The sequence below is a fragment of the Lolium rigidum genome, chromosome 1, assembly GCF_022539505.1.
Source record: "Lolium rigidum isolate FL_2022 chromosome 1, APGP_CSIRO_Lrig_0.1, whole genome shotgun sequence".
Taxonomy (NCBI): Eukaryota; Viridiplantae; Streptophyta; class Magnoliopsida; order Poales; family Poaceae; genus Lolium; species Lolium rigidum.
The window spans coordinates 195,167,384-195,188,658 of NC_061508.1; the positions used below are offsets into that span (position 1 = coordinate 195,167,384).

Sequence of the window (21,275 nt, forward strand, 5' to 3'; positions counted from 1 at the left end):
GATAGCAGATGTTGGGTGAACAAATTACAGTTGGGCAATTGACAAATAAAGAAGGCATAACAATGCACATACATATATCATGATGAGTACTATGAGATTTAATCAGGGCATTACGACAAAGTACATAGACTGCTATCCAGCATGCATCTATGCCTAAAAAGTCCACCTTCGGGTTATCATCCGAACCCCTTCCAGTATTAAGTTGTAAACAACAGACAATTGCATTAAGTATGGTGCGTAATGTAATCAACACAAATATCCTTAGACAAAGCATCGATGTTTTATCCCTAGTGGCAACAAGACATCCACAACCTTAGAACTTTCTCGTCATCGTCCCGGATTTAATGGAGGCATGAACCCACTATCGAGCATAAATACCCCCTCTTGGAGTCACAAGTATCAACTTGGCCAGAGCCTCTACTAGCAACGGAGAGCATGCAAGAACATAAATAACATATATGATAGATTGATAATCAACTTGACATAGTATTCAATATTCATCGGATCCCAACAAACACAACATGAAGGATTACAAATAGATAATCTTGATCATGATAGGCAGCTCACAAGATCTAACATGATAGCACAATGAGGAGAAGACGACCATCTAGCTACTGCTATGGACCCATAGTCCAGGTGTGGACTACTCACACATCGATCCGGAGGCGATCATGGCGATGAAGAGACCTCCGGAAGATGATTCCCTCTCCGGCGAGGGTGCCGGAGGCGATCTCCCGAATCCCCGAGATGGGATTGGCGGCGGCGGCGTCTGCGGAAGGTTTTCCGTATCGTGGCTCTCGGTGACCGGGGGTTTCGCGACGGAGGCTTTAAGTAGGCGGAAGGGCGGAGTCGGGAGAGTCACGGGGCCCCCACACGCTAGGGCCGCGCGGGCCCCCCTTAGGCCGCGCCGCCCTAGTGTGGCGGCGCCCCGTGGCCCCACTTCGTCTCCCCTCCGGTCTTGTGGAAGCTTCGTGCAAAAATAGGAACCTGGGCGTTGATTTCGTCCAATTCCGAGAATATTTCCTTACTAGGATTTCTGAAACCAAAAACAGCAGAAAACAGCAACTGGCTCTTCGGCATCTCGTCAATAGGTTAGTGCCGAAAAATGCATAAATATGACATATAATGTGTATAAAACATGTGAGTATCATCATAAAAGTAGCACGGAACATAATAAATTATAGATACGTTTGGGACGTATCAATCCCCAAGCTTAGATGCTTGGGTCTTCTTAAAATATGCAGGGATGAACCACGGGGGCATCCCCAAGCTTAGACTTTTCACTCTTCTTGATCATATTGTATCATCCTCCTCTCTTGACCCTTGAAAACTTCCTCCACACCAAACTCAAAACAAACTCATTAGAGGGTTAGTGCATAATCAAAAATTCACATATTCAGAGGTGACATAATCATTCTGAACACTTCTGGATATTGCACAAAGCTACTGAAAGTTAATGGAACAAAGAAATAAAATAAAGATAAGGAGAGGTTGCTACAGTAGTAACAACTTCCAAGACTCAAATATAAAACAAAAGTGCAGAAGTAAAATAATGGGTTGCCTCCCATAAGCGCTTTTCTTTAACGCCTTTCAGCTAGGCGCAGAAAGTGTGAATCAAGTATTATCGAGAGATGAAGCATCAACAGAGGGGTTTGTAGTTTTCTCAACTATGCATTGTATCTTATCTATGTAATTTTCAGAGGCCCTTTTTCATTACTCTTAGGCTTGCTATTCTCATCAAACAAATTTTGAGGAACAAGCCAAGCATAGTTATTTTCTAGAGCTTCATGCATTCCTAGGAGCTTACTAGGTATCGGTACTTTAATCTCCCCACCATCATTAACATTATTAGTGTACTTTATTCTATCCATGTCCATCTTTTCAAGTGTTCTTGCAAAATCGGTGAAAAGACCAAGCCTCTTATGCTTAATAAAAACTTTTCTAGCTTCTTTAGCTATATCACCAAATTCTCTAAGAAGGACATCTAAAACAAAATTTCTCTTTTCTCCCATTTCCATATCAGAGAGTGTAAGAAACATATGTTGGATTATAGCATTGAGATTAACAAATCTAGTTTCCAACATGTGTATTAAACAGGCAGTAGCACTTTCATAAGTAGGAGCAACTTTTACCAAGGGTGTATCTTAAAAATCTTCATCCATACTACCATGGGTGAAAAATGCTTCTATATTATCTCTTCCAATGATAGACCCTCGTCCTACCGGTATGTCTTTCAGAGTGAACTTAGGAGGAAACATGATGAAATAAACAAAAGGTAAATAAAGTAAATGCAAGTAACTATTTTTTTGTGTTTTTAATATGGAGAACGCAAACAAGACAGTAAATAAAGTAAAACTAGTAACTAATTTTTTTGTATTTTTGATATAGAGAACAAACAAAGCAGTAAATAAAATAAAGTAAAGCAAGACAAAAACAAAGTAAAGAGATTGGATGTGGGAGACTCCCTTGCAGCGTGTCTTGATCTCCCCGGCAACGGCGCCAAAAATTTAGCTTGATACGCGTGAAGCACACGTCTGTTGGGAACCCCAAGTGGAAGGTGTGATGCGTACAGCAGCAAGTTTCTCTCAGTAAGAAACCAAGGTTATCGAACCAGTAGGAGTCAAGGATCACGTGAAAGTTGTTGGTGACGGAGTGTAGTGCGGCGCAACACCAGGGATTCCGGCGCCAACGTGGAACCTGCACAACACAATCAAAGTACTTTGCCCCAATGTAACAATGAGGTTGTCAATCTCACCGGCTTGCTGTAAACAAATTATTAAATGTATAGTGTGGAAGATGATGTTTGTTTGCGAAGAACAATAAAGAACAATATTGCAGTAGATTGTATTTCAGATGTAAAAGAATGGACCGGGGTCCACAGTTCACTAGTGGTGTCTCTCCGATAAGAAATAGCATGTTGGGTGAACAAATTACAGTTGGGCAATTGACAAATAGAGAGGGCATAACAATTCACATACATATCACGATGACTACTATGAGATTTAATCAGGGCATTACGACAAAGTACATAGACCGCTATCCAGCACGCATCTATGCCTAAAAAGTCCACCTTCAGGTTCCTTCCAGTATTAAGTTGCAAACAACAGACAATTGCATTAAGTATGGTGCGTAATGTAATCAACACAAATATCCTTAGACAAAGTATTGATGTTTTATCCCTAGTGGCAACAGCACATCCACAACCTTAGAACTTTACGTCACTCGTCCCAGATTCAATGGAGGCATGAACCCACTATCGAGCATAAATACTCCCTCTTGGAGTCACAAGTATCAACTTGGCCAGAGCCTCTACTAGCAACGAAGAGCATGCAAGAACATAAACACCACATATATGATAGATTGATAATCAACTTGACATAGTATTCCATATTCATCGGATCCCAACAAACACAACATGTAGCATTACAAATAGATGATCTTGATCATGATAGGCAGCTCACAAGATCTAACATGATAGCACAATGAGGAGAAGACAACCATCTAGCTACTGCTATGGACCCATAGTCCAAGGGTGAACTACTCACACATCAATCCAGACGCGATCATGGTGATGAAGAGTCCTCCGGGAGATGATTCCCCTCTCCGGCAGGGTGCTGGAGGCGATCTCCTGAATCCCCCGAGATGGGATTGGCGGCGGCGGCGTCTCTGGAAGGTTTTCCGTATCGTGGCTCTCGGTAGAGGGGTTTTCGCAACGAAGGCTATAAGTAGGCGGAAGAGCAGGGTTGGAGGCGGCGCAGGGGCCCCACACCATAGGCCGGCGCGGGCCCCATGCTGGCCGCGCCGCCCTATGGGTACGGGCCCTCGTGGCCCCACTTCGTATCCCCTTCGGTCTTCTGGAAGCTCCGTGGAAAAATAAGACCCTGGGCGTTGATTTCGTCCAATTCCGAGAATATTTCCTTTGTAGGATTTCTGAAATAAAAAACAGCAGAAAACAGCAACTGGCTCTTCGGCATCTCTTCAATAGTTTATTGCCGGAAAATGCATAATAGTGACATAAAGTGCGTATAAAACATGTGAGTATCATCATAAAAGTAGCATGGAACATAAGAAATTATAGATACGTTTGAGACGTATCAACCACCAGCCGCACAGATTGATGAGACAGTTTGGGCTGTATCAGGAGTGCCCACCTCAGTGGCAAGACACGGACCAGACGCTTCATAGGTAAATTTCCGGAATCATGCGATGGAAGTTTCTTGATTGAAGAGGTAGAATCTAACTTCTTGATTCTTGCAGGCTTGATAGGCAGCGGCAGAGGAAGATCACAAATTGGCCTGTCCATCATAGCGGCCACGTCACAGCGTTCGAACACTGTTTGGAAGCGATACCGAATGCTGGCCCTGTGGAGATTGTGCCTCACGACTTGGCCGCTTTCAACAACTATCTCATGTGGTTTCATCAAAGCACGTGTATCGAGTTAGTGAAACACGCGTATGATGATGACATCTTGGACGACCCCATCGAGTTCGATGAGGTTGCGCAAAGCCAGCACGACATCTATGCTCGCAGAGGAAGATCGACTTCTATTGCTTCCGAGCTGAACTTCGTGGTAATGTATTCTCTCGTTAGCTAGTACATCATCTACATTGGCATGTGATCGCTCAAATTTTGTATAATATGTTTGTCGCAGCGGTCCGAGATCCAAAAAATAGCTGAGGAGTGCGAGGTTGTTTGGGATCAGAGCCATACAGATGAGAAGCCTATCGGACCGATGCGGCATTTCATTAAGGTATGGTCGCCAACATTCAATGTAAGCTAGTGTGTTCCTGGGGTGGCTTTGTAACCATGACTTTCACGACACAGAACATTGTACGAAAGATGCGGCGGTTAGCCAACTTGCTAGGTTGCCGCGACACCAAAATTGCGGCTACATCCTCTTCTGAAGAGGCGGAGGTATGGACTATTTTGTTGCTGTCAAACATGTGCTTACTAGTTTCAACTTTTGTAATCTCATGTGTTCATGTTTGTGAAGATTCCTGATGACGAGGAAATTTTGAGTCAAAGCATTAGTCGCGGCAAGAAGCAAGCCCCACGGTCTGCTTACCAATTGAAGCCAAGGGGCAATGCTCCAAACCGGTACACTCCGGAAGATTATGTCAACCGAGGAAAGAAGGTTGTCATTGAGGAGGATGAGGCGCCGCCGCGGAGATCATCTTTGAGGAGGATGAGGAACGATGAGCCGTTATCTTCAGAGGAGGAGGAGCAGCAGGAGGAGGAGGAGCAGCAGCAACAAGAGCCACGACAGCGGACGAAAAGGATGGCCGTCCGGAAGCAGCCCGTGAGGACGGCACATCGAGGACGAAACTAGGATTTGCTACGTGTTGTTGTGAACTCTATCTTCATAAGTATCGTGTTGTGAACTATATGTCATTTCGAACCATGTGTATTGTTGCTACATGTTGTTTCAATCTATGTGCTACGATGTGAGCTATGATGTGTTATATGTGTATGTTCTATGTGCATGAAATTGGTACTGTTGTGTTGAAATGTTGTGTTGAAAACTGGTTAACTAAGGCAAGAATTTACATGGTTTTAACACAAGTCAACAAGTGGCGCCCCTCACGCTGGCGCCACACCTCACTATGTGGCGCCCACGGCATCGGCGCCACATAAGTTGTTTATATGTCGAAAACATCCAGGGGCTCCGGAACGTCTGGGACTTAGCCGTTTTGGCGAGGCTCTATGTGTGGCACCCGTGGCATCGGCGCCACACTGGCGTCGGCGCCACACGTAGCGCCTCGCCAAAACGGCTAAGTCCCAGAAGCTTTGTCTTACAGTATGTTTTGGGCAATTACAAGTGCATGTGTGGCGCCGATGGGAGCGGCGCCACACATCCCGCCACGTCGAATCGTCGCACCAGCTCAGCGTCGAGGGCGCCACGTCGGCTAGGAGAGTGGCGCCGCAGGGACGGGCGCCACACTGCCATGTGTGGCGACGGTGTGAGGGGCGCCACACAAAAGGGTTAGATGGGTGAAATAGTTTGCCCGGAGGGTCAGTCTGTGCTATAGTTGCAACAAAGGGTTATTTTTGTGTAAATCGCCAATGTGCGGTGCTTGGTAGTCGGTGTATAGGATTCTCCAAAAAAATTGACAGGACATGGCCCACTATTAATTTTGTATCCTCTAAGCCCCAAACAATAGCACATTTTCTCACTGATGGGCCGAGCTGAATGAGCCCACCTCCTGGGTCGGAAGGCACAAGAAATCTAGAAACTTCTGCGGTGGGCGGTGGCCGCTACTGTAGGCGATTTGCACAAAAATAACCCAAAAGTCAAAGAAAAGCACAGACTGACCCTCCGGCGAAACTATTTCACCCATCTAACCCTTTTGTGTGGCGCCCCTCCCATCGGCGCCACACATGCCAGTGTGGCGTCCCTCCTGCCGGCGCCACTCTCCCAGCCGACGTGGCGCCCTCGACGCTGAGCTGGTGCGCCGATCCGACGTGGTAGCATGTGTGGCGCCCCTCCCATCGGCGCCACACATGCACTTGTAATTGCCCACAACATACTGTAAGACAAAGCGTCTGGGACTTAGCCGTTTGGCGAGCCTCTATGTGTGGCGCCGATGCTAGGGGCGCCACACTAGCATGTGTGGCGCCGATGCCACGGGCGCCACACAAAGAGCCTCGCCAAAACGGCTAAGGACTTATCGTCCGGAGCCCCTGGATGTTTTCGACCCAATAGTTGATATAGGTTGACATGTGTGGCGCCGATGCCGCGGGCGCCACACAGTGCAGTGTGGCGCCAGTGTGCAGGGCGCCACACATTGACTTGTGTTAAAAACATGAAAAATCCTACCAAACTCCAACAGTTTTGAGTACAACATTGGACACAACAAGTAGCAATTTCAGAACATACACATGTAACACTTCATAGCTCACATCGTAGCAAGTAGATTCAAACAACAAGTAGCATTACATACATGGTTCGAAATGACATAGGGTTCACAACTCGATACTTATGAAGATATAGTTCACAACAACACGGAGCACATCCTAGTGTCGTCCTCGACGTGCCGTCCTCACGGGCTGCTTCCGGACGGCCATCCTCTTCGTCCGCTGCCGTGGCTCTTGTTGCTGCTGCTCCTCCTGCTCCTCCTCCTCTGAAGATAACGGCTCGTCATTCCTCATCCTCGACAAAGATGATCTCCACGGCGGCCCTCATCCTCCTCAATGACAACCTTCTTTCCTCGGTTGACATAATCTTCTGGAGTGTACCGGTTTGGAGCCTTGCCCCTTGGCTTCAACTGGTAAGCTGACCGTGGGGCTTGCTTCTTGCTTGGAGGTATGCTTTGACTCAGAATTTCGTCGTCCTCAGGAATCTTCACAAACATGAACACATGAGATTACAAAAGTTGAAATTAGTAAGAACATGTTTGACAGCAACAAAATAGTCCATACCTCCCGCTCTTCAGAAGAGGAGGATGTAGGAATTTTGCCTTCGCGGCAACCTAGCAAGTTGGCTGACCGCCACATCTTTCGTGCATTGTTCTGCGTCATGGAACTCATGGTTACAAAGCCACCAGAACATAATAGCGTACATTCAAAGTTGGTGATCATACCTTAATGAAATGCCGCAACGGTCCGACAGGCTTTTCATCTCTCCCGCTCTGCTCCCACATAATCTTGCACTCCTCAGCTGTTTTTGTGATCTCCGTCCGTTGTGACAAACATAGCATACACAATTTAAGCGAGCACATGGCAATCTAGATGATGTACTAGTTAGTGAGAGAATCCATTACCACGAAGTTCAGCTCGGAAGCAATAGAAGTCGATCTCCCTCTGCGAGCAAAGGTGTCGTGCTGGCTTTGCGCAACCTCATCGAACTCGATGGGGTCGTCCAAGATGTCCTCAGCATACGCATGCTTCACTAACTCGATACGCGTGTTTTCATGGAACCACTGGAGGTAGTTGTTGAAAGCGGCCAAGTCGTGAGGCACAATCTCCACAGGGGCAGCAGTCCGTGTCGCTTCCAAACAGTGTAGGAACGCTGCGACGTGGCCGCTATGATGGACTGGCCAATTTGTGATCTTCCTCTGCCGCTGCCTATCAAGCCTGCAAGAATCAAGAAGTTAGATTGTACCTCTTCTATCAAGAATCTTTCATCGCATGATTCCAGAAGTTTACCTATGAAGCGCCTTTTCCGTGTCTTGCCACTAAGGTGGACACTCCTGATACAACCCAAACTGTCTCATCACTCTGTGCGGCTGGTGGTGTTCAACAAGCCACATGCATATGAGTGGGCAGCGCATACGCCAGAACCGCGCCTCCTCCGTGCACTTGTGGTTGAGGTCAGGCATGCCCGCGCCAATACGGTAGTAGGTACCATATGGCTCCCATTCCACCTGCAGCATACAAATATTTCAGAATTTACAACATGCCAGTAGAATCAATGAAAACTAGGATTGCAAAAGAGTGATCGGTTACTCGCTCGGCGGTAAGAGTGTCCAACTCCGCAGTGTACTGCTTGTACATGATCTTTGGATCGCTCGTCATCTCCGAGACATTGTCCCAAAGGTATGCCCAAGTCGGCTCCCGATCAAGGTTCTCATGGTGATGAGGCCATGGCCTCTCGTTGAGTACCCTGGGACGCCCAACTGATAGGCGGTCCCAGCTCCATACGGAAAGTAGGAGCATGCATCCACCAATACCGCCGCTCCCAGTCCTGCTCCCAGTCCTGCGACAAGTTTCGTCCAACTGCGTACATAAGACATTTGGTTAGTACTTTGTCTAGCACACTACTATAGGAAAATAGTACATAGAACAAATCATCACCTACCGGTAGAGGTAGTCAAGTGCCGCTCTGTTCCCCAACTCCACCGGTGCTCCAACACCGTAAGCGCCTTCAGCCAACACCAATGGGCCAGCTTCCCCCCACTGTCAAGAAAGAGAGTCCTCGAAATCATGTACCATAAGTACACGCGGGTGTACGTCCTCCGAGTGTCCTCGTTGGCTGATGCGTGTAGTTGACACGTCCGTTGGGAACCCCAAGAGGAAGGTGTGATGCGCTCAGTAGCAAGTTTTCCCTCAGAAAGAAACCAAGGTTTATCGAACCAGGAGGAGCCAAGAAGCACGTTGAAGGTTGTTGGTGGCGGAGTGTAGTGCGGCGCAACACCAGGGATTCCGGCGCCAACGTGGAACCTGCACAACACAATCAAAGTACTTTGCCCCAACGTAACAGTGAGGTTGTCAATCTCACCGGCTTGCTGTAAACAAAGGATTAGATGTATAGTGTGGATGATGATGATTGTTTGCGAAGAACAAGTAAAGAACAATTGCAGTAGATTGTATTTCAGATGTAAAGAATAGGACCGGGGTCCACAGTTCACTAGCGGTGTCTCTCCCATAAGATAGCAGATGTTGGGTGAACAAATTACAGTTGGGCAATTGACAAATAAAGAAGGCATAACAATGCACATACATATATCATGATGAGTACTATGAGATTTAATCGGGGCATTACGACAAAGTACATAGACCGCTATCCAGAGCATGCATCTATGCCTAAAAAGTCCACCTTCGAGGTTATCATCCGAACCCCTCCGGTATTAAGTTGTAAACAACAGACAATTGCATTAAGTATGGTGCGTAACGTAATCAACACAAATATCCTTAGACAAAGCATTGATGTTTTATCCCTAGTAGCAACGAGCACATCCACAACCTTAGAACTTTCTCGTCACTTGTCCCGGATTTAATGGAGGCATGAACCCACTATCGAGCATAAATACTCCCTCTTGGAGTCACAAGTATCAACTTGGCCGAGCCTCTACTAGCAACGGAGAGCATGCAAGAACATAAATAACATATATGATAGATTGATAATTAACTTGACATAGTATTCAATATCCATCGGATCCCAACAAACACAACATGAAGGATTACAAATAGATGATCTTGATCATGATAGGCAGCTCACAAGATCTAACATGATAGCACAATGGGGAGAAAACGACCATCTAGCTACTGCTATGGACCCATAGTCCAGGGGTGAACTACTCACACATCGATCCGGAGGCGATCATGGCGATGAAGAGACCTCCGGGAGATGATTCCCCTCTCCGGCAGGGTGCCGCAGGCGATCTCCTGAATCCCCCGAAATGGGATTGGCGGCGGCGGCGTCTCTGGAAGGTTTTCCGTATCGTGGCTCTCGGTACTGGGGGTTTCACGATGGAGGCTTTAAGTAGGCGGAAGGGCAGGTCAGGGGGCCACACGAGGGCCCCACATGCCAGGGCCGCGCGGCCAGCACCTGGGCCGCGCCGCCCTGTTGTGGCGGCGCCTCGTGGCCACACTTCGTAAGTCCTCCGGTCTTCTGGAAGCTTCGTGGAAAAATAGGCCCCTGGGCGTTGATTTCGTCCAATTCCGAGAATATTTCCTTACTAGGATTTCTGAAACCAAAAACAGCAGAAAACAAAGAATCGGCTCTTCGGCATCTCGTCAATAGGTTAGTGCCGGAAAATGCATAGTAATGACATATAATGTGTATAAAACATGTGAGTATCATCATAAAAGTAGCATGGAACATAAGAAATTATAGATACGTTTGGGACGTATCAAGCATCCCCAAGCTTAGTTCCTACTCGCCCTCGAGTAGGTAAACGATAACAAAGATAATTTCTGAAGTGACATGCTATCATAATCTTGATCATACTATTGTAAAGCATATGAGATGAATGCAGCGATTCGAAGCAATGATGAAGATAATGAGTAAACTAATGAATCATATAGCAAAGACTTTTCATGAATAATACTTTCAAGACAAGCATCAATAAGACTTGCATAAGAGTTACTCATAAAGCAATAAATTCGAAGTAAAAGCATTGAAGCAACATAAAGGAAGATAAAGTTTCAGCGGTTGCTTTCAACTTCAACATGTATATCTCATGGATAATTGTCAACACAAAGCAATATAACAAGTGCAATAAGTAAACATGTAAGGATCAATGCACACAGTTGACACAAGTGTTTGCTTCTGGGATAGAAAGAATAGGCAAACTGACTCAACAATAAAGTAGAAGATTGGCCCTTCGCAGAGGGAAGCATTGATTACTATATTTGTGCTAGAGCTTTTCATTTTGAAAACAAGAAACAATTTTGTCAACGGTAGTAATAAAGCATATGAGTTATGTATAAGACATCTTATAAGTTGCAAGCTTCATGCATAGTATACTAATAGTGCTCGCACCTTGTCCTAATTAGCTTGGGTTAGCACGGATTATCATTGCATAGCATATGTTTCAACCAAGTGTCACAAAGGGGTACCTCTATGCCGCCGCATACAAGGTCTAAGGAGAAAGCTCGCATTGGATTTCTCGCTTTTGATTATTCTCAACTTAGACATCCATACCGGGACAACATAGACAACGAGATAATGACTCCTCTTTAATGCATAAGCATTTAACAATGATTATTATTCTCATAAGAGATTGAGGATTAGCTGTCCACACTGAAACTTCCACCATGAATCATGGCTTTAGTTAGCGGCCCAATGTTCTTCTCTAACAGTATTCATACTCAAACCATTTGTTTGTGAAAACCGCCCTTACTTCAGACAAGACGAACATGCATAGCAACTCACATGATATTCAACGAAGGTAAAAGAGTTGATGGCGTCCCCAGAAAACATGGTTACCGCTCAACAAGGAACTTACTAAGAAATAAGACACATAAGTACATATTCTTCACCACGATAGTTTTTAAGCTATTTGTCCCATGAGCTATTATATTGCAAAGGTAAAGAATGGAAATTTTAAAAGTAGCACTCAAGTAATGTACTTTGGAATGGCGGAGAAATACCATGTGGTAGGTAGGTATGGTGGACACAAATGGCATGGTTATTGGCTCAAGGATTTGGATGCACGAGAAGAATTCCTCTCAATACAAGGCTAGGCTAGCAAGGTTGTTTGAAGCAAACTCAAGCATATAAAAGGTGCAGCAAAGCTCACATATGAACATATTGTAGCTATTATAAAACTTTACATTGTCTCCTTGTTGTTCAAACACCTCAACCAGAAAATATCTAGACTCTAGAGATCAATCATGCAAACCAAATTTTACAAGCTCTATGTAGTTATTCATTAATGAGTACAAGGTACATGATGCAAGAGCTTAAACAAGATCTATATGAGCACAACAATTGCCAAGTATCACATTATTCAAGACATTAAACCATTTACCACATGCGGCATTTTCCGTTTCCAACCATATAACAATGAATGAAGTAGTTCAACTTTCGCAATGAACATTAAAGATAAAGCTAAGAACATATGTGTTCATACGAAACAGCGGAGCGTGTCTCTCTCCCAAACAAAGAATGCTAGGATCCGATCTTATTCAAACAAAAACAAAAATAAAAACAAAAGCAAACAGACGCTCCAAGTAAAGCACATAAGATGTGACGGAATAAAAATATAGTTTCACTAGAGGAACTCGATAAGTTGTCGATGAAGAAGGGATGCCTTGGGCATCCCCAAGCTTAGACGCTCGAGTCTTCTTAAAATATGCAGGGATGAACCACGGGGCATCCCCAATCTTTGACTTTTCACTCTTCTTGATCATATTGTATCATCCTCCTCTCTTGACCCTTGAAAACTTCCTCCACACCAAACTCAAAACAAACTCATTAGAGGGTCAGTGCATAATTCATATATTCAGAGGTGACATAATCATTCTTAACACTTCTAGACATTGCACAAAGCTACTGAAAGTTAATGGAACAAAGAAATCCATCAAACATAGCAAAACAGGCAATGCGAAATAAAAGGCAGAATCTGTCAAAACAGAACAGTCCGTAAATACGAATTTTTTAGAGGCACTGGACTTGCTCAGATGAAAATGCCCAAATTGAATGTAAGTTGCGTACATATCTGAGGATCACGCACGTAAATTTGCAGATTTTTATAAATTTTCTACAGCAGGGGCGGCTCAATTTCGTGACAGCAAGAAATCTGTTCCTGCGCAGTAATCCAAATCTAGTATTGACTTTACTATCAAAGACTTTACTTGGCACAACAATGCAATAAAATAAAGATAAGGAGAGGTTGCTACAGTAGTAACAACTTCCAAGACTCAACAAAACAGTAGCAAAATAAAAACATGGGTTATCTCCCAAGAAGTGCTTTCTTTATAGCCATTAAGATGGGCTCAGTAAATTTAATGATGCACTCGCATAAGGATGAGAGTTGAAGCAAAGAGAGCATCAAAAAGCAAGTATAAAACAAATTTAAGCCTAACCCACTTCCTATGAAAATAAATCTTGTAAATAAACAAGTCAATGAAGAACAAAGTGAATAACATAGGAAGACAAAACAAGTGTAACTTCAAAAATTTCAGCATATAGAGAGGTGTTTTAGTAACATGAAAATTTCTACAACCATATTTCCTCTCTCATAATAATTTCCAGTAGCATCATGAACAAACTCAACAATATAACTATCACATAAAGCATTCTTATCATGAGTCTCATGCATAAAATAATTACTATTCCCAACATAAGCATAGTCATTCTTATTAATTGTAGTGGGAGCAAATTCAACAAAGTAGCTATCATTATTATTCTCATCACCATAATCATCAAATGTAGGAGGCATGGTATAATCATAATAAACTTTATCCTCAATAGTAGGTGGCACCAAAATACCACTATCATCATAAATGGGAGGAAAAGTGTCATCAAAGTAAATTCTCTCCTCCATGCTTGGGGGACTAAAAACATCATGCTCATCAAAACCAGCTTCCCCAAGCTTAAATTCTTCCATAGAATTAGCAATAATAGTGTTCAAAGATTTCATGCTAATAACATTGCTACAACTATTTTGCAACCAAAGTTCCATGGGTTTTTTAATTTTCTCTTCAAACACCTCATGTCCTAACTCAAGATAAATACTATAAAGATCTCTAATATTTTTGTTGTTTTCCATTAAGCCTAACTAGTGAAATCACACAACTTAGTGTTCTCAGGAGTATTCATTTTAACAGTAGTAAAAATAAGTAAAGCAAACTAAATTAAGTAGTGTAAATGCAAGTAACTATTTTTTTTGTGTATTTAATATAGAGAACGCAAACAAGACAGTAAATAAAGTAAAACTAGCAACTAATTTTTTGTGTGTTTTTGATAGAGAGCAAACAAAGCAGTAAATAAAACAAAGTAAAGCAAGACAAAAACAAAGTAAAGAGATTGGATGTGGGAGACTCCCCTTGCAGCGTGTCTTGATCTCCCGAGCAACGCGCCGTAAAAAATGCTTGATGCGTGTAGTTGACACGTCCGTTGGGAACCCCAAGAGGAAGGTGTGATGCGCACAGTAGCAAGTTTTCCCTCAGAAAGAAACCAAGGTTTATCGAACCGGGAGGAGCCAAGAAGCACGTTGAAGGTTGTTGGTGGCGGAGTGTAGTGCGGCGCAACACCAGGGATTCCGGCGCCAACGTGGAACCTGCACAACACAATCAAAGTACTTTGCCCCAACGTAACAGTGAGGTTGTCAATCTCACCGGCTTGCTGTAAACAAAGGATTAGATGTATAGTGTGGATGATGATGATTGTTTGCGAAGAACAAGTAAAGAACAATTGCGGTAGATTGTATTTCGGATGTAAAGAATAGGACCGGGGTCCACAGCTCACTAGCGGTGTCTCTCCCATAAGATAGCGAGATGTTGGGTGAACAAATTACGGTTGGGCAATTGACAAATAAAGAAGGCATAACAATGCACATACATATATCATGATGAGTACTATGAGATTTAATCGAGCATTACGACAAAGTACATAGACCGCTATCCAAGCATGCATCTATGCCTAAAAAGTCCACCTTCGAGGTTATCATCCGACTCCCTCCAGTATTAAGTTGTAAACAACGAGACAATTGCATTAAGTATGATGCGTAACGTAATCAACACAAATATCCTTAGACAAAGCATCGATGTTTTATCCCTAGTAGCAACAAGCACATCCACAACCTTAGAACTTTCCGTCACTCGTCCCGGATTTAATGGAGGCATGAACCCACTATCGAGCATAAATACTCCCTCTTGGAGTCAAAAGTATCAACTTGGCCGAGCCTCTACTAGCAACGGAGAGCATGCAAGAACATAAATAACATATATGATAGATTGATAATCAACTTGACATAGTATTCAATATCCATCGGATCCCAACAAACACAACATGAAGGATTACAAAATAGATGATCTTGATCATGATAGGCAGCTCACAAGATCTAACATGATAGCACAATGGGGAGAAAACGACCATCTAGCTACTGCTATGGACCCATAGTCCAGGGGTGAACTACTCACACATCGATCCGGAGGCGATCATGGCGATGAAGAGACCTCCGGGAGATGATTCCCCTCTCCGGCAGGGTGTCGGAGGCGATCTCCTGAATCCCCCGAGATGGGATTGGCGGCGGCGGCGTCTCTGGAAGGTTTTCCATATCGTGGCTCTCGGTACTGGGGGTTTCGCGACGGAGACTTTAAGTAGGCGGAAGGGCAGGTCAGGGGGCCATAGGAGGGCCCCACATGCCAGGGCCGCGCGGCCAGCACCTGGGCCGCGCCGCCCTGTTGTGGCGGCGCCTCGTGGCCCCACTTCGTAAGTCCTCCGGTCTTCTGGAAGCTTCGTGGAAAAATAGGTCCCTGGGCGTTGATTTCGTCCAATTCCGAGAATATTTCCTTACTAGGATTTCTGAAACAAAAAACAGCAGAAAACAACAACTGGCTCTTCGGCATCTCGTCAATAGGTTAGTGCCGGAAAATGCATAATAATGACATATAATGTGTATAAAACATGTGAGTATCATCATAAAAGTAGCATGGAACATAAGAAATTATAGATACGTTTGGGACGTATCATTGGCCCCGTCCGGGCATTGTCGAAAGTTAGTCCTGATCCAAGAGAAAGACGCGCCGGCGGGAACTCTCTCCTTTGGATTTGCTGGCGCCGGTGGAGCCCTGCCAATAAGCGCCCCAATCTGCTGGCGCCACCCATCAGAAGCTGTGTTCATACATAGTGGCTCGCCCTGAATAGGTAGTCCAAGGATCATGGAAACATCCTGGAGAGTAGGGGCCATCTCGCCGACCCTCAAGTGGAAGGTGTGCGTCTCCGGCCTCCACCGGTCGACAAGAGCGGTGAGTGCCGCGGCGTTCATGTTCGGCCCCCACGGCTTACAAGGGATATGAACGGGAGAAGACCGGTAGGCTCGATGAACTCCGTGTACCTCTCGTCATACGGTATATCCATCGTGCCATGGTAACGAATCTTCAAAGGGTGAAGATCCGTTGTCCTCTCCGTCATATGAACAGCCCGGTGATCCCTCGTCATACTCTTGATCTAGGAGCCACACCATCCTACATGTTTACACAAATACACCATATTATGAGCAATACATACATGAGAATTTATCCAAATAAGCCATCACAAATACATCAAATACATACATATACATTCATATCTAGGGATAGAACACCATATGAGTTATTCCTTCACATACACATTCATGAAATTTGATGCCTAGGGTTCCTCCACAAATCTAGGATACATACATATCTAGGGTTCCTACACATACACATTCAACACTTACATACCCATTTCAACACATACATAGCCATTTCAAATCTAGTTTCCATGTCTAGGGTTCATGTACAAATCTAGCAAAATTTAACATCTATGGTTCCAACAAATCTATGGTTCAAACACAAGCATACAATAAGGCTATCAATTTCAATACATACACACCAATATAGATTCCAACAACAAACATTTCCAATCTAGGTTCCATGTCTAAATCGAATTAAATCGGAGCAAATCTTGGATGAATCGAAGGGGAACAAAGGGGAATACCTTGAGGATTGTATGGGGATGGATTTGGCCGGCCAGATCTGTCCAATCCGTGGAGGATTTGGTGGGGGCGGAGGAGAGGCGGCCGACGGCGGCAGTTGGAGGAGAGAAAGAAAGAAGAGAAAGAGAGGGTCGGGCTAGGGGCGGGCGCGGGCGCCACACTTAAGTGGATGTGTGGCGCCCGTGGTATCGGCGCCACACATGCTAGTGTGGCGCCCGTGGCATCGGCGCCATACGTAGAGCCTCGCCAAAACGGCTATGTCCAGACGTCCGGAGCCCCTGGATGTTTTCGACCCAACAGGTGATATAAGTTGGCATATGTGGCACCGATGGGAGGGGCGCCACACATGCTGCCACGTCGGATCGGCGCACCAGCTCAGCGTCGAGGGCGCCACATCGGCTGGGAGAGTGGCGCCGGCAGGAGGGGTGCCACACTGGCATGTGTGGCGCCGATGGGAGGGACGCTACACAAAAGGATTAGATGGGTGAAATAGTTTGCCGGAGGGTCAGTCTGTGCTTTTTTTTTGACTTTTGGGTTATTTTTTGCAAATCGCCGCTACTGTACCAAGAACAGTCGGGGTCCAGGTACACGTGGTCGGCCATAAACAACGAGCGAGAAACGAATAAAAGAGGCCGAAGAATATTGCGAAAAGAAAATAAAAGAGCGAGTGAGACTGGAGGAAAGACGAGTGAAAGAGAGAGAGCGTGCCCTCCCGAACCAAACACCAACGGCTCGCGACAAGAAGAATCTGCTCCCATTAACGGCGCCGCACTAGTCTCCGTGAGCTGCTGCCTGAAGCAGGGAGGGGAGACCGGCACGATTTGGGGGAAGCAGAGGGCGGGGTGCGAGCGAGATGGGGTCCGGATCTTTCCTCAAGGTGCTGGCCAAGAACTTTGACATCCTCGCCGGGTACGGGCTTCTTTCCCCTCCCATCCCTCCCCCTTCCTTGCTCTGCTTGCCCTAGTAGTCGATTGATTCGTGGATTTATTAGCTGGGGAGATCTTCACGGTGGTTCTTGATGAGATCCGGTAGCTGTTCATGTCGTTAGCCCGGTAGGCTGCGCTGGGACCTGTAGCGGTGAGCTGCGGGAGAATCTTGAGGTGGTCACTCTGTAGGTGTGTTTCGTCGTGGTGAGGGTAAGCGAACGGATTTGGGCCATTTGGATCCTGCTGGCATTGGAAAACACCGTGCCTCAAAACCCTAGTGTCAAAGCTAGGGTTTTTATTTTTGTCCTTTTATCAATTCTTTCTCTGAGAGCATCAGTTATCTGGTCATGTTTGTATCTTGGATTAGTGTTGTGTTAGATACTTAGATGCATCTGGAGAGAGCCAACAATCTGTTGCTGAATGCTCACAGCAGTTTGGGCTGGACTACTTCTACTCCTCTTACTGATCTGCATCCCACGTCACTGTGACTCTATGGATAATAGAAAGTTGGGAACAGAGATGTCGCTTCTTATGCCTGATAAGCAGCTATATGTTCAGCCGAATGTGGTGCCTAGAAGGGGAAACAATGTTGTGGATATATTTGAAGAAAATAGTTGACGTTCTAGCTATAACTTGAATCCACTTTGTGCGGCTAACTCTGCTCAGCTTAACTATTGTATCTTCTGTCTTGTGCTGCTACATTCTTGTGAACTACTGTAGTAACTATTTGTTGTTGGCGTTGTAATTTGTCTGCATTGTTTGTCATGGCCAGTACAGAGAATAGGGTTAACTATTAAGAAACAGAAGGTGTCATCGAAGTAAATAAATGCCATGTTATAATGAGTTATTTGGGAGATAGAGCTAGCTCTATGTCTATGTGATGCATTTTAGCTTCATGTCTAGGATGCTTTTCCAAATGCTTCAAGTATATTAGAATGCTTCTAATCCTAACTTGCTTTTCCCCCTCTTTGCAGGCCCCTAGTTTCGCTTGCTTATCCTCTGTAAGTATTACCGTCATCCTAAATTGCATGATTCACTTACCTTGCTCCATCTTGGTACTAACTTCCTGTTGTAAGTTCTCACATTTTCTCTTTTGACACCGTTTGCAGATATGCCTCTGTGAGAGCAATTGAAACAAAATCTCAAGTAGATGATCAGCAGTGGCTCACTTACTGGGTGTTGTACTCGTTTATCACTTTGTTTGAGCTCACTTTTGCTCCAATACTTGAATGGTAAACAGCACTTTTCGGGCTCTTAAGATATGCTGCATTTTAGACTTTTTAAAACCTTAAATAGTTCTAAATGTTGTGACATTCCCCACAGCAATGAAAAAAAACAGTACAAAAATGTCTCTGATGTAACTCGTTTCCTTTTTATGCTCATTCCCCATGGTTTCTAGTAGTGGTAGTTATAGCAATAAAAAAAACAAGGAAAAGTTGGCCCTGTCTCAGTGTGTTAACTCTTTATGCTTTTCTGGGGTTTCTTGTGATGTTCATTATTTGTTGCTAACATCACTGGAGATACCTGAATATTTCTTGCGATCTTCATTATAACTGTTTGATGCAACTGGAGCCTTAAGATTCTTTTTTTTTGTAGGCTTCCTTTCTGGCCCTATGGAAAGTTGTTCTTCAATTGCTGGCTAGTTCTACCTTGCTTCAATGGTGCTGCTTATGTTTACGAGCATTTTGTGCGGCCAATGTTTCTGAACCGCCAAATAGTCAACATCTGGTACGTCCCAAGAAAGGATAAGTTAAGCAAACCTGATGATGTACTCTCAGCTGCAGAGAAATATATTGAACTAAATGGGCCAGAAGCATTTGAGAAGCTAATTAGCAAGGTATTTCCGTTCTTTAGTAACGTCTTGTCTTTAACTGATGTAGTGTTGCTATATTCCTGCTTGTATCCTTTATGCGATCTGGCTACTTAATTCATGATAATCTGTGTAGTAGGTTTATGATACAATGCTTACTGGAGTGACTTAACATAATTGGCTGATTTAGTTAATTCTTCCGTGCAAGCCTGCATTACTGTCTATTCTTCCATGAGTGCTTGCATTCCATTAATATGGCAATGAATATTCTCCTCCATCAGTCTGTTCAAATTGCTGCACATGCATAAATTGGACCTCTACTCTATGTTTAGTATCTTCTTCCTAACCTAGTATCGTTCATTAAATCTTCTTTCAGTCTTCAAAGCCTTCAAACTTTAGGAGCAGGAGGCTGTCGGTCTTGCAGGAGGCAAAAGCTGATAGAACAGGCAAGGCTGAAAGAGAATCGTGGGGCGAAAATCCATTCTACGATAAGAGTTACCGACACTAAGATGACCTTGCCTTTTCAGCCATCAACTCATCAGGTTAGCCTAAAATGTACATGCCAGCTGAATGTTAAGTCCAGTTTGGATCTTTGTTGTAATTTTTTTTTTATCGTGGGTCATTTACAAAGCTGTGATACTACTTCTCCTGCAGTCTCTGTGGATCTGCCCTAGGAGGAACTTACCACGCCTCTAACTTGAGGATTGTACTCTGATGCGTCTACTACAGATACCACTCCTCTAACTTGAGGATTGTACTCTGATGCGTCTACTACGGAGTATATCAGTATCTGGTTCTGGAACTATGGAATTATTGTAAATAGCTAGTGTCAACAATTTCCCTTTGTATTTGGGTTAATGTAATGTTCATTTGCATGGTAGTGACAGCTTTGGCGGTTAAATTAGTCCTGTGTAAGGGTAGATACCGTGGCCGGAAAATACCAAAGGCTGTATGTATGATGGCATCCCTATTTCTTTACTCTGCATACGCCTTAATCAGACATTTCCTGATTGGAACATGGCAATTTATGTTAGCACTTGCAGCCTTGAAGCACTTTGAATAGACATGAAGAACTTTGTGGTTTTGCTATTTGCGATTGAAAAACAATTACTCCTATAACGACTCTTTTATCAATCTGATATGGTCGTGATATTCATGCACAAATGGATGATAAAAACATGACTGGGATGGTGCTGTCTTAAAAATAACAGTTGCAAGTCTAGTAAGAAATAGTTACTTTAAGAGGATTTTTTTAGACATTGGAGCCCAGCTTTGTTTTACAAATGGGACCCTTAATCTTGTATATATGCTTTTTACAACTCTCAGTGAAATGGTAAAAGAGAACGGGATTGCAGCTCGGTATTTTGTAAACTGTGGTATTTTAAAGCTCAGAATTTTGTAAACTGAAGTATTTTAAAACCAAATTTGTACGCTTGGCTAACAAATAGCCCAATTTTTCTCCTTTCCTAATTTTTTTAAAAAGGAGGACCATACATCTTTCTCCATTATATATTGGATGCAAACAGCTTACAATATTTAATAATTCAGTATTTGCAGAAACCAGAGTATTTTTTAAATCCGGTTTTGCTAGTTCTCAGACCTAAGTTAGTGCTCAGTCAAGTTCTAGATCGTCATACTGCATCGTGATTCGTGCATGGATTGCAGCTAAGTTTTTTTTAGTTGCAAGTGAGG

At 44.2% G+C, this 21,275-nt stretch overlaps 1 protein-coding gene across 1 annotated transcript; it reads left to right on the forward strand.

Annotated features, from left to right (window-relative positions):
* Positions 1-17,546: 17,546 nt before the first annotated feature.
* Positions 17,547-20,657, forward strand: LOC124682926 (HVA22-like protein a). Its single transcript, XM_047217526.1, has 6 exons — positions 17,547-17,756; positions 18,748-18,774; positions 18,883-19,005; positions 19,370-19,610; positions 19,960-20,125; positions 20,238-20,657. The coding sequence occupies exons 1-5, from the start codon at positions 17,701-17,703 to the stop codon at positions 20,089-20,091; spliced, it is 579 nt and encodes a 192-aa protein (XP_047073482.1). The 5' UTR covers positions 17,547-17,700; the 3' UTR covers positions 20,092-20,125; positions 20,238-20,657.
* The last annotated feature ends 618 nt before the right edge of the window (positions 20,658-21,275 follow it).

Coding starts and splice junctions, on each gene's coding strand:
- LOC124682926 (XM_047217526.1), top strand. CDS start 17,701: ATGGGGTCCGGATCTTTCCTCAAGGTGCTGGCCAAGAACTTTGACATC. Junction 19,006..19,369: donor TTTGCTCCAATACTTGAATG/GTAAACAGCACT, acceptor TTTTTTTTGTAG/GCTTCCTTTCTGGCCCTATG. Junction 19,611..19,959: donor TTGAGAAGCTAATTAGCAAG/GTATTTCCGTTC, acceptor ATCTTCTTTCAG/TCTTCAAAGCCTTCAAACTT.